Below are 18366 nucleotides of genomic sequence, written 5' to 3' on the forward strand. Positions count from 1 at the left end.
AGTTCCTTCCCAGAGCCAGCAGGTGGCCCAGAATACCTTGGAAGCTCTGTGTGTTTGCCTAATAAGCTCTCATGAACAAGGGGACTCTAGTTGCTGATGTGACTCTGGCCAAAACTAGCCTGATGAAAAAGAAACAGCTCCGCCTACTGACTATCAAAGCGATAGCACGAGGAGCTCAAAATGATGTACTTTTCATTACAGTTCCATGTCAGCACCCTGGAATCCAGACTTAACCTACTTATCCAAATAATTCATTCTTAAAACTGACATTTTTATTATTTTTGCAGAAAACAGAACAAAATATACAGAGCAACCCAAAGGATGAATACAACAGTCTGTTAAAAAATGAAAGCAAAACAAAAAACAAGTCAAATCATGTAGACTAGCAATTGCTTTGTACAGCAGTATTCATGTTTGGTTAGCAATGCCAACACTAATGTTTAATATGTTATTTAAAGACACTTTGATCAGCTCAGCAAGCTCCAGGAGGAAACTAACAGCTAAGAACAGAATTGCCAAATGAGGGTTAAATTTGGATTAGAACAGATGTGGTCAACCTTACTCATCCCAAAGACTGCATTCTGTTCTGGGTGCCAGTGGTGGGTGGGGCCAGAGATTAAGTGGGAGGAGCAATGAATGTAAATTTCAGTTTCAGACAGTAGGCTGGTTTTCACACACACTCATTAGAATCAAGACAACAGCTGTTCAGAAAACACAACAGTGCAGGGGTGCCAAGTTGAATAAAATACTGTGGGGGCCCAGGTATGCCCCACCACACATAATCAATCACATGATGCAGCACACATGTGGACATGTGGATTGACCCTGGACTAGGGACTTGACTCCTGACTTGCCACAAGGTAGGCCATGGGTTCAGGACATCAGCAGAAGAATCGCTCCCTACCAATTCTTGGGGATACATTTATGTTGTCCACAAAGCATTGGTACTGGCCATTCTACCATCTTTATCTCCTGACCTCTATCCCTTGTCTTGATAGGAGTACAAGTGTGTAACCTTTTGCCCTCCAGATGTTGCTAAACTACAACTCCCTTCAGCCCCAGCAAACATGATCAATAGCCAGGGGTGATGGTGGGAGTTTGAAAGTGACTTCCATTTTTGCAAGTCAAATTCAGTGCATGTTCATGAAGGTCAGAGAAATCTGCCCATTTTGGTTTCCCTCTCTTTCTCATGTTTTTCAGTCGTTAGGTTCGCTGCATTTTTACATCAATTTGGGGAATGTTTTTGAGAAGATTCAAACACATTTTCATGCACAGATGAGTGTATGGATTTTTTGTATGCAATTATGCCTAATAAGCACATTTTTGCCAGTGATATTCCCTAGTGCAATGGAAAATTCAGTGAAGTAGATTTCAAAGGAGAGTTGGGTTTTGCTTTGGGAAGGTTAGCTTAGGTGAGTTTGTATGAAAAAGCAAATGAAAGTATCTCTTCCCTCCCTCCGCCCATCCTCAATGTATGCTAGGGAATACTCTCTTCCTGGCAATTAGGAACATGGAAAGGGGCTGGATTCTGAGCTCATCCCATTGGTCCATTCAAGTCAGTGCTGGTATTGGCTTCCAGCCGCTCTCCAGGGCTTCATATAGGAATCTTCCCCAGCCCAGAGCAAGAGATAGCAGAGTTTGGAACTGGGACCTTTTCCATTAAAACCACATGCTCTGCCACTGAGCAATGGCCCTTCCCAGTCAGTATGCAGAGACGGTGCACAAAAGGAAAAGGCAAAAATGGGGAGATGAGGAGGCAGGAACCTGAGGCTTTCCAGACTGGCCTAAGCTTTGGGTCCAACGTAGCCAATGTGGTACCCTACAAACATTGTTTGATTCTAAATGGGGGTTTAAACCAAGATTCATCTTAAGGAGATGTTTATCAAGAATTCATTCTCTTACAAAAGGGATGTGAACACAAGACAACATTTAAGAAAAGAGTGGAAAGTATGGTGGAAGAATCATCACTTGTGAGAATGTAGTTGGAATCTTGATTGCCTCTCCTCCTTTGTGGTTTCTTCTAGGTTCTCTTATCCAGACATATCCTTTGGGGCTTTGCTCTGCTTCTTTGTTCTCAAAAGGTGGTCACAGTATTGATGACTGCTTGTTTCAGTTCTTTGAAATCCCTATAAATCAGGCTTTGGGGCAAAGAAAGAAAACATACTCAACATCATATTCCGGAGATGTTGGAGAATTATGACAAAAACAGAAACAGGAGAAGAAATTGTCTACGTCCACTTAATCATCCCATGCCATTCTGAATAACCCAGTCCAATGAATATGATTGCTTTGCTGTTGTTGTTGTTGTTGCTTTCAGACTGCAAATGTTTAGGGAAACTTTTAATGTTTGACAGACTATTGTATTTTAATATTTTGTTGGAAGCCACCCAGAGTGGCTGGGGAAACCCAGCCAGATGGGTGGGTATAAATAATAAATTATTATTATTATTATTATTATTATTATTATTATTACTACTACTACTACTACTACTACGTATGCTTTGTTTTTGCTCCCATTTGCACTGTGTTTCCTTTATTTTGAAATAAATGAGATGGAATAATGTAATGACACCATAGTTAATTACATATATTGCATAAGCTACATAAATTTCCCACAGTGGAGAGGAAGACAAATAATGTAGTTTTTGGAGGAAGAACTGCAGCAGCATGGGAACAGTGCTGCATGTAGTGGAAAAGGGTGCCATCTTACATCCGTAATCCTACCATCCCCACAACTAACAGACCCCTAGCATTATCTGCATCATTCTGTAAAGTTGTGCACCTCACTCTCGGATCTCTCAGGACATCTCTAGGCCAGATATAATTCCAAAGGATTCTTATGCATATTGCTTTTGAGGTGGTTCCTGCCAATTCTTGCACAAACTGGGTGGTATTCAATTAAGTGCTACGCAGAGTAGACCCATTGAAATTAATGGACCTAAGTTAGCCATGTCCATCAATGGGTCTACCCTGAGTAGGACTAGTCTTAAACACCACCCACTGAAGGTGAGCTCTGCAGTTTATTCAGCTCCAGACCTATTTCCTAGGTCATTTAAAGGTCTATGCCTTTCAAAACCCCAAGGCAAATTTTGGAAAGCAAAATGGAAAACATTGCAAGATGCAAAATTCAGAATCTGAATATGGGAATGCTTAATGTAGGCAACATTTCATTTTAGCCCCACAATCCTATTAGTGAATGAAGCTGGCTTTTTGCCTGAAGGATGTGTGACCTTCTACTAGCAATGACTTGGTTTCTATCAGCTGGGGTGGAGTGAGCATCCATGACCTCTGCTTGAAAATATGACATAAGAAAAAGGCCACTGGTACCTACAACAGAGATTCAGAGTCTGAGATGTTGGGATTCTGTGCTCAGCTGTGGGGTGCAATAGGATTAGTGCCTAGGTATTAGAACAAAGGAATCAAGCATGAAGGCTTCAAACAACCCATCATTTCAATAAAACCAGCACCAGCAACTGGAACTTCCAGGAAGAAGAGGAATTACCACCATCATCCTCTACAGCATTTCCATTTTGCTGCCCTCAACCTCCTCTGGAGGAGAGATTATTATTATTAATCAATCAGTTAATTATTACCCATCCTTCACCTTAAGATCCAGGGGTAAGCTACAGCACTAAAACAGTATTAAAAACAATTTAAAGGTAAAGGTAAAGGTACCCCTGCCCGTACGGGCCAGTCTTGACAGACTCTGGGGTTGTGCGCCCATCTCACTTAAGAGGCCAGGGGCCAGCGCTGTCCGGAGACACTTCCGGGTCACGTGGCCAGCGTGACATCGCTGCTCTGGCGAGCCAGAGCCGCACACGGAAACGCCGTTTACCTTCCCGCTGGTAAGCGGTCCCTATTTATCTACTTGCACCCGGAGGTGCTTTCGAACTGCTAGGTTGGCAGGCGCTGGGACCGAGCAGCGGGAGCGCACCCCGCCGCAGGGATTCGAACCGCCGACCTTTCGATCGGCAAGCCCTAGGCGCTGAGGCTTTAACCCACAGCGCCACCTGCGTCCCATTTAAACAATTTAGAACAACTTTAAGCCATAAAAACAAAGCGGATCCTAAAAGCGTACACCTCAACTGGTGTACAAAGAGGCGCATCTTCAGCAACCTCTGAAAGTTGTATAATGAAGGTGCCAGGTGTACCACTGTTGAGAGGGAGTTCCACCACTTAGGGGCCACCACAAAGAATGCCCTGCCCAAGGCCTTCACCACATTCAGCCTCTGAGGGCAGAGGGCCAATCTCAGCACCCAAGTGAGGCTGTAGAGAAGGAGGCAGTCTTTCAGATATTTGAGGCCTGAGATGTTTAAGGGTTTTAAACGCCAATGTGAACACCTTGAATTGGGCCCAGAAATGAACTGGCAACCAATGCAGCTATTTCAAATAGAGGTTGTATCATATCTAAATGGAACACCAGCCAGTAATCTGGCTGCTGCATTTTGGACCAGCTGAAGCTTCCGAATCGCCTTCAAGGGCAGCCCCATGTTGAGTGTGTTGCAGTAATCCAATCTGGAAGATGCCAGACCATGGAGTACAGTGACCGAGTCATCTCTATCCAAAAGGGTTCGTAGCTGGAGAACCAGCCAGAATGGGGAAAAGGCAGTCCTAGCCACAACCACCCCTTCTTTGTATTCTGGTAATTCTTTGTATTCTGGTAATAAGGGGATGTTTGTTGCAAGACACCTTGGGCCCAGCCCACTGTGGAAAGGTGGCATATAAATAAGCTCAATCAATCTTACTCACAACGGACATCTATAAGAATGGCTGGGGAGCGTGATGGGCCTGCGCTGTTGCTTGCTTCACAATGGTAGGTCCCGGAATCCTCTGGTTTCACTTCATGGATGGTCAACACATTATCTGCAGAGTCCTGCAGCAGCTGTTGCTCATCTTTGTACCATGCATATTTCAGTTCTCGAGGGTTAGCTGCTGTCACTTCACATGTCACCTGAAAACGGCTATACTGATGGACCACCTTTTCTGTCATTCCCAAAATGTATACTTCCTTGGGAGCAACTGCAGGAAGGGAGAACAAACACAAAGCATCACACAAAGACACAAGCAAATGAATGCAAAATCATCATCATCATCATCATCATCATCATCATCATCATCACTGCAGCACCAAGGGTTCTGCTGCACTGTCAGAGACTGGCTGGACACTGAGGAATGGGTGTTAGATGCTGAGGAGGGGACCCAGGAAAAGGGGGGTTGAAGTCAGAGGCAGGAGAAACTGCAGCGTTGGAGAGTGAAGAACAGGTGCAGGAGGAGAAAGAGATAGGTCAGGCTGGTGTAAAGTCAAGGACCCCCACGCTGCCACCGCCTCCTGCCCCCACCTCTCCTGCTCCACTGTCTCCCAGGATCAGAAGAGAACTGAAATGGGAGACACAGAAACAGGTTACACACAGACATAGTCCTCGTCTGCTTGTACACAGCTCAGGTAGGGGAGATAGAGTGCTTTTTTCTGGGGGGACATGGGGGTATGCATACCCCTAAACATGTTGTGAACCTTTGTACTTTTGTCCATTTATTGTTTTTATTTTCCCCGATTTGAACTATAAAATGGTGATTTGCTTGAATCAAAATGAGAGTACCCCTAAACATTTTTTTAGGGGGGGAGCACTGGGGAGATACATAAGCTGAGGTTGAGGCCTCTCTGTCGCTGCAACTGCCTCATCAGGTGCACACCTAGGAGTAGCTGAGAGACGTAGAACTGGTGGACATGCCTTTTCCTAACTTGCAAGTGTACTTCTAATAAAGAGTTAATTCCTCATGCTGGACATTCCTTGCCTGGCAGTGCCATGGCATGCATGAAAGCCAGTTGCACAAGAGAGGAATTTCCTGTACTGTCCCCAAAGACACATGCATACAGAATGTGGCAGCCCTACCCCAGGCACACACTACCTTCTTGTGCAATCAGCGAGAGCTTGTTGCTTACATCATCCTCAAACTCTCCAAAGCAAATTCTCCCCCCTCTGGTTGGTCTTTATGTATAAATTGTAACTGACAGTGGCCCACAGTTTCCATTGACATGTTTCAAAGCAAGGCTACAAAGCACCTGGAATCCACAGTGTACCAGCCATCCACAAATGGACAGAGGATTTAGTTCCTTGAGCATTCAGGCTGTAACCCCTGAATTTGCTTCATGGGCTGTGCAGTGGCTGTGCCTGTCTTGGACATGTTAAATGTGTTGAATTAATACACTTGCCTCCAAAAGCTTTTCCTCTCCCTGTGAGCAAGTACATTAGTCAATGATGAGTGCTTCTAGAAAGCAAATTAAGTAGCATTACTTACAATGAACATCCACAGTGACTGCTTGGGATGAGGTACAGCCAACATAGTTGCACACTTCACATGTGTAAGACGTTTCAGATCCAGGCGTCGCAGGGAAAGCCAATACATTTGAGCCACTATACTTATGTTCAACTGTATGTGAATCTGATTTAACCCAGTTGTACCAGTTGTTTCCAGGGTTACTTCTGCCCACAGAGCAGTTCAGCATGACGGCATCTCCTTCCTTTATTGGCAAATCATTCATAATGGTAAGCTGGACATCCTCGGGACGATCTGGAAAATCAGGTCAATGTGCCTGTTTGTGGATTGCATACATAATAACAAACCGAGGTGATAAAGGGTCTGGAAACAAAGCCTTATGAGTTGGGGGAACAGTTGGGCATGTTTAGCCTGGTAAAGAGGAGAATGAGAGAAGATATGACAGCCATCTTCAAATATCTAAAGGGCTTTTCTGGAGGCTAAGACCCAAACCAGTGGATTCAACTTACAAGAAAGGAGATTCTGAATAACATCAGGAAGTGGACTCTCCTTCCTTGGAGGTATAAATGCAGAGCTTAGATGGCCCTTCGCGTGGAAACGATTCCCTTTTTCACTACCCCTGGTGCATATTATTGCAGCCTTTGTGATGACGTGGCTAACTGCATTAGTTGAATTTTGCTCCCACCAGGCAGCATCTTCTCAATCCACAAAAAGACCCATCCTTTACCACTGTGCACTCACATCTCACATTCAGTTTCATGGTACTGTGGGATATCTCTGACCCGTCCAGATTGCTCAGCGAGCAGCCCACCGTTTTCCCGTTGTCCTCCCATGTGGGTTCAAACGTCACCCTCTTCATGATTTGATTTTCAAACATGGTTATTTGTGGAGACAAGTGATGCTCCTCTAAGCCACTGAGAGTCAAGCGTATGAGCACATCGGTGCAATGGTAAGGCACCGAGCAGACCACTTCTGTAGTCCTCCCTTGATGGACTATCGCAGGGACTATTTCCAACCTGGGTTCTGGAGGTGACTCTGAATCCACAGAAGGAAAGAAAAGAAAAATAGCAGTAGTTAGGGCAAAGTGATGATAAAGAGTTACTGGATAAACTGATTGATACTGCTGAGAACCTGATGCCTTGGCCACCAATACATAGGAAGCTGTCATTTACTGAGCCAAACCATTGGTCCATCTACTCAATATTTTCTACACTGAACAGCTGCTGCTCTCTCCGGGATTTGAGACAGGAGTCTCACCCAGTCCTACAATGTGTTTAAAACACTCTTATACCACTTTAACAGTCATGGAGAATCATAGGAGCTATGGTTTGTTAAAGGTGCTGACCTCATGGAGATATTACTTCCAAAACCATAACAAGCAGTGCTATTTTTCTAGAGTGGGGGGAGTTGGTGGAACCCACCATGAACGCCTCCTTTGTTCTCTTATATTGGCAATGGTGCTCACCTGAGAGATGCCGGTGAGTTCCAGCTGGGTGGGAAAGCCCTGGTAACAAGCAACATTGCCAAAAACGTTCCATGATTGTTAGTGGTATAAGAGTGCTTTAAATGTATGTGTGTGGATGAAGCATCTGGAGATGCTGGGAACTGAGGCTGAGACCTTCTGCATGCAAAGCAGCTGCTCTACCACTGAGCTACAGAGTTTCTCCAAAGCATCAGTATCCACCTGTGTGTTAGCACAGTTCCAGGCCTTGGGGGGCTGTTGGACACAATACACTGTGGGCTGACCAACCTCAGTGGGCCCACCTGCTTGTCTCTTTCTTGGGGCCCAGTCAGTTGTACCAACAAGATTGCTCTCGTACTTTCTTGATACAACTATCTAGGAAAGGACGGCATGTCATAATGTACCACCACTTCCATTTTCAGCATCATGTTCTAGCTGCTCCAGATGGCTAGAAACTGCTAAGGAAAAATTAAGGCAGTCCATCTCATTAAAAAAAAATAATGTATGCAATCGAAGAATTATCATTACATCTTCAGTAGTTTGATGTGAAGAAATTCAACAGGTGACATCAACATTCCGTCAGCATTCCACGGCCACTGAGCATGCTCAGTTCTCTTTGGATTCTCACTTGCAAGCCCAGCAACATCTGCAGGGGGAGGGGTCACACAGGTTTGTAGGGATATCGCGGAGTGGGGAGTGGGGTCCAGAGGGAGCACACTTCCCCACCAGCAGGCAGCCACAATCTGCCTGCACGCGTGACCTTGGGGTACAGGGACCCCCCCCCAAACAAGCCACAGCTGTCTGTACATCGTTCCACCTCTGCCTGACCTTTCGCGATCTCAGCAGTTTGTGGTGTCCTGTCTGTAACCCTTTTCCATGAGACGTTTGTCTCCTACGTCATACACTGCGCAAGGGGAAAATGACGCTGTGGAACAGGTGCCAAAATAGCTTTGTACCACCCCACGATTTCGGGACAGAAGATGTGTAAAGATCACAGCCCAAAAAATGTATCTGCCTGGCTTGCATATTTGTCTCATTAAAAAGAGGCTCCACAGGGATGGTGGTAGCTCGCTCGCTCGCTCGCTTCAGACCACCTGTGCGCAGCTCACATAATGATAAACACCTGTCTTGGGCCTTCACTTCACAGGTTCCCTAAATCTGTCTTAGTATTTTTTTCTAAAGATCACTTGTACTTATGCCAACCTTGAACTGACCCCGAGCCTGCTAATACTCAGCACTCGTACCTCTCTGTGAATCCCAGAGATTCACAAATGGAATCCCAGAGATTCACAGAAGACTGGTGTAAATTTACGGACTATTTGAAAAGTAATTGTGATGGCCAGATTATGTTTGTAGGTTTGCATGAAGTTTTGTGAGGTAAATTATTTGAATTATTGCAAAAATGGTTAAAGAGACGGATTGTGATTTAAGATAAGGCAATAGGAATTTAAGAAATACAGAAGAAATGATAAAAATGGTAGATCATCAGAGGTGCTGATGGAAGTCCAAAAAGATTGTATAAGATGTGAAGTTATATATACACACACACACACACACACACACACAGCACTTGTGCATGGGTTTTGGCTACACAGAAACCTCCCCTCTCCTCTGAAATTTGGAAATAGAGGGAATGATTCCCTGCTAACATCATTTCTGGCCTGAAAGCTGACCATTCAAACACTGCTGCTGATACTTTGAAAGGGAGGGTTCTGCATCTCGGCTAAAAGACCGCTTTTATATGGGATGGAGCAAAAAAATCACAGCTGTTCTGCCAAGCTCTTACCTGTAACATTAACTGTGGCATCAAGGAACCACTTGAGTCTCCAAGGATAGTTTCCTACAGAAGCAACAACTCTTGCCCCATACCTGCCGCTGTCACTTTTCTGGAGCTGAGTGATCATCAAGCTGCAATCTCTATTACCTAGGTCCCCTGAAAATTTCACCCGACCCTGAAAGGCAGCACTTCTTGCATTGCCTTCTGTGAATTTGAAGCTGTTGTACAACAAGGTACCATTATAATCCGGCAAATTGTGGTCCCAAAAAGGCTCAAAGTACCAAGCCACAGCTGTGGCGTTGACTGTAGCAAAGTTAAATGTTCTGCTGATCTCGCATGGAATCAGCACACAGGATCCTTTCCAGGCCACCAGAGACTTAGCATGTTTCCTCAGTCCACTTTCATCAGACAAGAAACCTGAAATGGGAAAAGTTCAAGGTAGATGGTCATCAGCTTGCGCCTCATTATATCACATAATGATGTATTTGTAATAATAGTCATATTTAAGAGGCTACAACACAGAAGTCAAGCTCTAAGATTTTATCATTAGTACAATTTCAATGTCTCTCTCTCTTTGTCTTACTCACCAATAACACTGAGTGTGACTGGTGAGGACCGCAATGTGCCCACACTATTGCCGGCTTCACACCTGTATCTGCCAGAGTGTGCTAAAGTAACTTCTGGAATGGACAACTCTTCAGTCGCAGAGTCCATCTCCAGCCATTCGCCATCTTTGTACCATGCGTATGTGAGATTCTGGGGTTTTGCCTTTCCGACTTCACACTTCAGCTGAACAGACTTCCCTTCCTGGATCTTGCCTGCCGGCGTCATTTTTATTTTTACATCTTTGGGGGCAACTTTAGGAAGAGAGGAGGACAAAGAGAAACCATCATATGAAGAAACCCCACAACTGGTCAACTGAACCCGGGAAAGTCATGTCATCTAAGGATCTGTTGCATTTCAAGTAAACAGCATTGAAGTCAGGAAAACAACATAATTTATCAACCCTGCAACTCTTGGCGCTCATATTTTTTTTCTTGGGCCAACTGTGAATGCTCACAGTTTACATTGCTCTCAGTTTCTAGGAGTATGGAAAAAGATCACCAAATTGTTTTTGCCTCAGTGGATCTATCTGACAACTAAAAATAGTCCACAGTTTCTATGGGTGAAGGTCCACACTTTCATAAAACACAACACTATCAAATATTTGACATCCACAGTGTATTATCTAGCTAATAATAATAAATAAATTATTATTTATACCCCGCCCATCTGACTCTGTTTCCCCAGCCACTCTGGGTGGCTCCCAACAGAATAATAATAATAATAATAATAATAATAATAATAGGCAATAAAGATCAAACATTAGAAACTTTCCTAAACAGGGCTGTCTTACAGATGTCTTCTAAAAGTCAGATAGTTGTTTATTTCCTTGACATCTGATGGGAGGGCATTCCACAGGGTGGGCACCACTCCCGAGAAGGCCCTCTGCCTGGTTCCCTGTAACTTTGCTTCTCACAGTGAGGGAACCGCCAGAAGGCCCTCAGAGCTGGACCTGATGCTGGAAGAAGAAAGCTCTGTCTGCAGGAACCTGGACTTCATCCATTTGTATTCAACCTGCAATCCCTGAATTGGCTGCACAAATAGGTAGACTGTGCATTTATGCTATGTGCCTTGGATGGACCAAACATGCTGCTCTCTCTGTCCTTGTGGATTTGTCGGTGCAGAATGCCTTAGGGTCCCAACTAGTAAATAAAGTGGTGCTACTCACAGTGTACATCCACGGTGACCATTTGGGATAAAGTACAGCCAGCATTGTTGCATGCTTCACATTTATAAGATGTGACCGGTTCAGAGGTCACAGGGAAGATTAACAGCTCTGAAGCACTATACTTATGCTCAACTGAATGGTGATCTGACTTGACCCAATTGTACCAGTTGTCTCTGGAGTAATTTCTGCCTGAAGAGCAGCACAGCACAACCGTGTCTCGTTCTTTTATGGGCAGGTCATTCATAATGCCAACATGGACACCCTTGGGGCTGTCTGGAAAATCAGATCAAAAAGTTTCTTTGTGGATGATACGTATCACAACATTATTACAGTGCACCTGCATACTCAGGGTAACAGGAGAATGTGGCTAAAAACCAGTCAACAAAAAAGAGACTCATATAAGTAACTACCTGTTAGAAATAGGGACTGAGCACATTGGGCAATCAATTAATGTGCATCTTTATTTATCTAAATGTTGGCGTCTTTCCTACATCAATGTCCAGGCTTATATCCACCTAACTCCTACTCAGAGTAGGCCCATTGAAACTAATGGACATATCTAAGGCAACGTTCACACTATACATTTCTGAGCAGTCATGGCTTCCCCCAAAGAATTCTGGGAGCTGTGGTTTATTACGGGCGCTGAGAGTTGTTAGGAGACCCCATTTGCCTCCCAGAGCTACAATTCCTAGGATTCCCTGCAAAGAGGGATTGATTGTTAATCTACTCTGGGAACCGTAGCTCTGGGAGGGGATTAGGAGTGAGCAGTAATGCATCCTAATACCTACTGCTAGGAACCACAGGAGGGGAGAGTGCTCTTTTGCTCAGATCCTGGGATGGGTTTCTCACAAGTCACTATGAGAACAGGGTGCTGGACTAGATGGGCCACTGGTCTGACCCAGCAGGCTCTTCTTAAGTTCTTAAGTGCAGTGGTACCTCGGGTTAAGAACTTAATTCATTCTGGGGGTCCGTTCTTAACCTGAAACTGTTCTTAACCTGAGGTACCACTTTAGCTAATGGGGCCTCCCGCTGCTGCCTCACTGCTGCTGCACAATTCCTGTTCTCATTCTGAAGCAAAGTTCTTAACCCGAGGTACTATTTCTGGGTTAGCGGAGTCTGTAACCTGAAGCATCTGTAACCTGAAGGGTCTGGAACCCAAGGTACCACTGTATAAGAGGAAGAGAATCTTTGGGTCTCCTACAGCCACAAGCCTACACATATCCTTTAACTAGTTTGCAACCTCCAGGCATCATTTCTGGGCTGAAACTTGCCATATTAAACGCTGCTATCAACACTTTGAAAGAGAAGGGCTTGGGTCCCACATCCTTCATAAGTGATGAAGGCAAATTAGAACTGCTCTACAAAACTCTTACCTATAACGTTGACCGTAGCATTACGAAACCATTTGTTACTCCAACTGTAGTTTCCAACGGAAGCAACAACTCTTGCCCCGTACGTGCCACTGTCCTTTGTCTGGAGCTGAGTAATAATCAGGCTGCAGTCTCTGTTGCCCAAATTGCCTATGAACTTCACCCGGTCCTGAAAGGCAGGACTTACTGCCATTGCATTGCCTTTCCTCCTTTTGGAACTGTCATACAACAGACTGCCATCATAGTCAAATGAACTGTTATCCCAAACAGGCTGGAAAAACCAAGCCACAGCTGTGGCACGGACCTTAGCAGAATGATGTGTTTCACTGATCTGGCATGGAATCACCACACAGGAGCCTTTCCAAGCAACCAAAGTATCGGGGCTTATTCTTAGGGGGTAATCGCAATATATATAACCTGAAACGGGAAAGCGGATGTGAAAGGTTGGTTAGTTAGTTACTCACCTACTATGAAAATTCGCTTCCAGCTCCTTGATGTCACCCATAAACTGAATTTGTCTCCAAGAACTGAGAAATTAACCAATACCTCTTAATGTTTTCATCATCTCCCATGAAGACAATGGACAAGTTTGCATCAGATTATGCAAAAGTACAAAATGTAGCTGGCTGCATTCTCCCACGGACAACTTTCTGAGGGCCACATTCTAGCACTGGGTGGAGCCAAAACCAAAGTGGCCATGGCCAGAGAGAGCAGTGAGTGGGGCCACCATCCACTAGCTCACACTGCACAAATCCATTCACACCATGCGTGTATACAGGCGCATACCCATACTCATTATTCTCTCACAAACATATACTTTGAGTCTCATGTTCTACCCTTCTTACCCTGCTGTAGTCAGGCTGGAAAAATGTCTTCTAGTCAAGGGGAGTAGTTTTTGCCAGAGATGTTGCAGCACAGAGAGAGAATTAACCCTTCTCTTCAGAGCTGTGAGCCTTCCTCTCCCCCCCCCCATGCTCCCTGTACAATAAAGCTTCAAAAAAAGTCTTCTATAGGCTTTAATAGATGGCCTTCCTGTCATGTGACAAAGGTATTTGAGAGCAGAAGCAGTAAAGGAGTCTAGAAATGCTGTGAAATGCTGAAAAGCTGCACAATCACTCAGCATGCTGAATCACTGTGACTCATCTTGAGGATGACTTATTATCTGTATAAGTATTGTATCTGCTTGCAGGCAGTGTCTCAGTCCCAGTCTCTCTCTCTCTCTCTCTCTCTCTCTCTCTCTCTCTCTGTGTGTGTGTGTGTGTGTGTGTGTGTGAGAGAGTCAGAGTATGGTGGAGCCTGTGCTCTGTGAAGCCTGTGCCCAATGGAGCCTCTGTGTGACTCAGTAACTCTGTGTATGCTCTGAAGCTAGTTTAATCTTCTGTTCACTATGCAGTTATTTGCAAACAAGTTTATTTTAACTCAGTAAAGCTTTTATTCTTTTACTGAAGAAGGCTGTGTTATTAATTTATGCTGTGTGTCACTTCCCCCAAATCTAATTGCTGGAGCTGGGTGGGCAGGGCAAGGGGGTGCTGTGGGCCAGATGAAGAGGGGCCATGGGCTCCATCCAGCTCATAGGCCACTGTTTCCCTGATAAATGCCTCTCTATTGTTTTTAAATGCAGTGGACAGAATGCAAAGAACCCCATGATTTTAAGATGTGCAAGGAGGCTCTGGATGCCCACTGTGCAAAACATCCATCTCTCTACCACCCATTGTTGCATGGCAATGCGACAAAAATTTAGGAATTTGAGAGGAGTTTTGAAAGGAGGGCATCTGCTGTGCAAAGCAAAAATGTCCTATTAAGTGTGTTCAAGTCCCGAGAGTGACTTTCTAGCTAGGGGTTTAGCATTTTCTCTTTTCTACTTCTTCGTATCAAGTCTTCCTTTGTCAGTGTCATGGCTGGTGTCCACTCCTGTGGGGAAGGCGGGAAGGCAGCCATTTCAGGACCATGGATAGCTCAAAGTGAGTTAAGCTACTCTAACAAAGGCTGGGAACACTGAGGCCTTTTAAGCCCCTGTCTCCAGTCTACCTCCTCTGGGCTCCTTTCGCTTGCGGAGAACTTCAAAGCCTTAAAAGACACTTCTCCTCTATTTCATAGCCAGGGAGGTATCTGGTTCTTTTGCAGTCTCCAACTCTTTGGATTGCTGATGGATTCTGGAACCATGGTATGTAGACTATTACTTGGGAGTAAGTCCCACTGATTTTGATCTGAATGACTCCAGAGTCAATGCATGCAAGTATTGTTGCTTGCTCTCTCATGAGCCACTCATATATTCTTCCATCCTTCGTCCAAATGCTACCCTACAGACCCAGGAGACAAACGGGGCTTGAGATGTCCCAGACTGCTTTCATTAGCATATACCAAAACCTGCATATATTACCTGCAAGGAACAGCAGCCAAAGGAAATGCCTCATTATGAGTCCATGCAAGTGCGAAGCCTGGGAAAGGAAAAGTGGATTATTACTTAGAGCCTTCACTCATTCACATTATGCTTCTCAGTAGGGGAGGGGGGAGGAGGAGGATGGAATGGAACCAGTGTGGTGTAGTGATTTTGTGTCTAGATTCCAACCTGCTGTCTTAATTAGCCATGATCCCTGATCTCCCAGGTCCTAGTCTGACACCTTAGACTAGGACCTGGGAGATCAGGGATCATGGCTAATTAAGACAGCAGGTTGGAATCTAGACACAAAATGCTTTTTAAAGGGAGTTTTGAAAAATATATTGATTTTGCCATAAGCTCCCCATCACCATCTAGTGTCACATTTGTATAATGCACTTAACGTTATACATTTGTAGCTGTACAGCTGAGTCCCGAGTAACCAGAGTCTTCCCAGCACTATAATTTGCAGGGTGCCCAGGGAAAAAGATACTTTTTTTTGTTTTTAAAGGGAGAGGGAGCTGCAAGAGACACCATTAGTAGTAGTTGTTGTTGTTGTTGTTGTTGTTGTTGTTGTTGTTGTTGCTGCTGTTATAATATTTGTATGTTGCCCATCTGACTCAGTTACCCCAGCCACTCTGGGCAGCTCCAAACAGAATATTAAAAACATGATGAAACATCAAATATTAAAAACGTCCCTAAACAGGGCTGCCTTCAAATGCCTTCGAAAAGTCAAAAAGTTGTTTATTTCCTTGACATCTGATGGGAGGGCATTGAAGGCCCTCTGCCTGGTTCCCTGTAACCTCACTTCTTGCAGTTAAGGAACTGCCAGAAGGCCCTCAGTGCTTGATTCCAGGCTGAGCAATGGTGGTGGAGACCTTCAGGTATATAGGGCCTCCTTCAGGTATATAGGGCCAAAGTCATTTAGAGCTTTAAAGGACAGCACCAACACTTTGAATTGTGCTCGGAAACGTACTGAGAGCCAATTTAGATCCTTTAAGACCGGTGCTATATGGTCCCGATGGCCACTCCCAGTCACCGGTTTAGCAGCTGCATTCTGAATTAATTGTAGTTTCCGAGTCACCTTCTGTATGCTTACACTAAGAAGTGTATTGTCCAGGCAGATGGTTAGAGTCCAATTTTGAGAGCTAAGGAGGCATGCTGCATGCAAAGCAAGAGTTGTCAGGAGTTGCTGAGATTTGTGGAAATCTGTCCCATGTGGTAAATTGCTGAACTGCAGATGGTAAAGTACTCTCAGGCACTGGGCTAACTCCACCAGCCCAGTCTGGGCACTGGAAACTCTGGGACCTAGGAAGGATTTCCTGTGTCAAGTGAGCCTCGCTCAAGCCATGTGGTCTTCTTCGACTCAAATATGGTCCTGTTTATTTGTTGCTCCTGACTTGTGTATCTGTCCTGGTTTGTTCTTTGATTCTTTGACCGTCTCTGGCAAGCACAGAGGAGAACCTTCCCCTGCCCGTGGCTCACGCAGCAAGTGCAACTCTTCCTAGAATGGAGATGAGTGGATGGGAGCAGCTCCAGCAGCTAGATAAGCCATAGGACGCAAGGGTCACTATTGCCAATGCAACATTCTCCAGTGAATCATTAATAGAATCCATTGGGAAACAAAACCCCTTTTGAGTCAATCATCTCTAGGAATAAGCCATCCATTTCTCCTACAGCTTGGGGTCTTAAAGTGACATTGCTTAGCCTAAGGTTATCTGTCCATCCAGACAAGGGGTTCCCAAGTGATCAGAAAACCCCAGCCCAGCCTGCTTCTGTACCTTTAGCAATGGCTGTTTATACAGGAAACAGGATAGCCACATTTTCACAGCATGGAGATCAGCAACATCACCTGCTAATGTCCACAGTTCAAGTTTCTGATTCAGGCCTAGGAACAGAACCCAATTTCTTCAAAAGTTGGTGACCTTCTTCTAGATTGGGAGGTGAACTTGGCAGCCTGGAAATAAGGTGCATGTGGGGTTTCTCCTCCCCTTTCTTTGCTTAAAAAAGCAAACCCAAGCTATGCTGAGCAACAACAGCAAAGGCAAACTCACCTGTGAATATGTAAGCTGAGAACTGGCAGCTGTTCTTGCCTGGAAATGAAGAAGTTGCTAAGTTGAGGTATGTCACATGGAGGAATCAAGCATCAGTTTGTCCCTTTGGTGTGTGCGTTTTCCCCCAGATGAAATGTTTGTATATGTGGAGAGAGTTGGGGCTGGTCCAGGAATAAGTCAAGGACGGTTGTTGGCATCTCAATGGCTTGCATTATAATTGCATGGCCAAACATTCTTATTTTCCTCTTCTCCAACAAGCAGCTTCTGTACTGGTGCAACCAGACTTGTTTTTTGGGGGTGCTGCAAGGAATTGGAGAGCCACATCTTCACAGTTTTGGCTGCCAATGGCAAGTATCTCTGTTTCGCTCCTAATCTCTGAGTTGGAAGCCACTGTAAACCTCCAGCTCTTTCTGAGGCTAGCCTGGGTGGCGAGTTACCAGAACTACAATGTGGAGTCTCTTCCTGACATAAGGAGATGAGTTAGACAATCTTGCTCAGTGTTGTCCATACTGGATGGCAGTGGCTTCCAAGGCTTTCAGGCAGGGAACCCTACCTGGAGATGCTGGGGGTTAAACATGGGGGTGCGGGTAGCGCTGTGGTCTAAACCACTGAGCCTCTTGGGCTTGCCAATCAGAAGGTCAGTGGTTTGAATCCCTGTGATGGGGTGAGCTCCCGTTGCTCTGTCTCAGCTCCTGCCAACCTAGCAGTTTGAAAGCACACCAGTGCAAGTAGATAGATAGGTACCACTGCAGCAGGAAGATAAATGGCATTTCTGTGCACTCTGGTTTCTGTCACAGCGTCCTGTTGTGCCAGAAACAGTTTATTCATGCTGGCCACATGACCCGGAAAGCTGTCTGTGGACAAACACCGGCTCCCTCAGCCTGAAAGCGAGATGAGCACCACAACCCCATAGTCGCCTTTTACTGGACATAACAGTCCTGGGGTCCTTTACCTTTACCTTACCTGAACATAGGACCATTTGACCATGAAAAGCTTGATCACTACCCCATCCTGATTGGTCTCAAAAGCCCCACATGTCCCTCCCCCAAGAGAAACCACTTGAGGCTTGAGAAGACGGGTATGTGGCAAAATAAACCCCATTTGAGAGTGGAAATAGCATTTTCAGTTTACAGGTTGCAAAATTAGGCCATTCACATATCTGCTGTGTGCTGGGTCCAATCTCCCAAAATGCTATTTGTTTCACATCTGCAACGGACAAATAATTGCTCTGAACACACCCATGAAAATTCCTCCTGTGCAGGGGCAGCTGCCGAGGTGT

General features: G+C 45.0%; 1 protein-coding gene across 1 annotated transcript; it reads right to left on the minus strand.

Annotated features, from left to right (window-relative positions):
• Nucleotides 1–319: 319 nt before the first annotated feature.
• LOC307221488 (B-cell receptor CD22-like) lies at nt 320–17394 on the minus strand. Its single transcript, XM_079986001.1, has 10 exons — nt 17088–17394; nt 15037–15094; nt 12660–13073; nt 11287–11559; nt 10103–10372; nt 9525–9932; nt 7018–7311; nt 6298–6570; nt 4750–5019; nt 320–2138 (listed from the first exon to the last, which is right to left on the minus strand). Exons 2-10 carry the CDS (start codon nt 15068–15070, stop codon nt 2134–2136), a joined length of 2241 nt encoding a protein of 746 aa, XP_079842127.1. The 5' UTR covers nt 15071–15094; nt 17088–17394; the 3' UTR covers nt 320–2133.
• Nucleotides 17395–18366: the final 972 nt, after the last annotated feature.

This window comes from Podarcis cretensis, assembly GCF_951804945.1.
Source record: "Podarcis cretensis genome assembly, chromosome: 8".
In the NCBI taxonomy this organism is placed as follows: domain Eukaryota; kingdom Metazoa; phylum Chordata; class Lepidosauria; order Squamata; family Lacertidae; genus Podarcis; species Podarcis cretensis.

What these genes read in the sequence shown, in the direction of transcription:
- LOC307221488 (XM_079986001.1), bottom strand. Translation starts at nt 15,070, where the DNA reads ATGAGGCATTTCCTTTGGCTGCTGTTCCTTGCAG. An exon ending in TTGGCTGCTGTTCCTTGCAG is followed by an intron (nt 13,074 to 15,036) that starts GTAATATATGCA and finishes TTCCCGTTTCAG; the next exon opens with GTTATATATATTGCGATTAC. An exon ending in AGTCACACTCAGTGTTATTG is followed by an intron (nt 9,933 to 10,102) that starts GTGAGTAAGACA and finishes TTCCCATTTCAG; the next exon opens with GTTTCTTGTCTGATGAAAGT.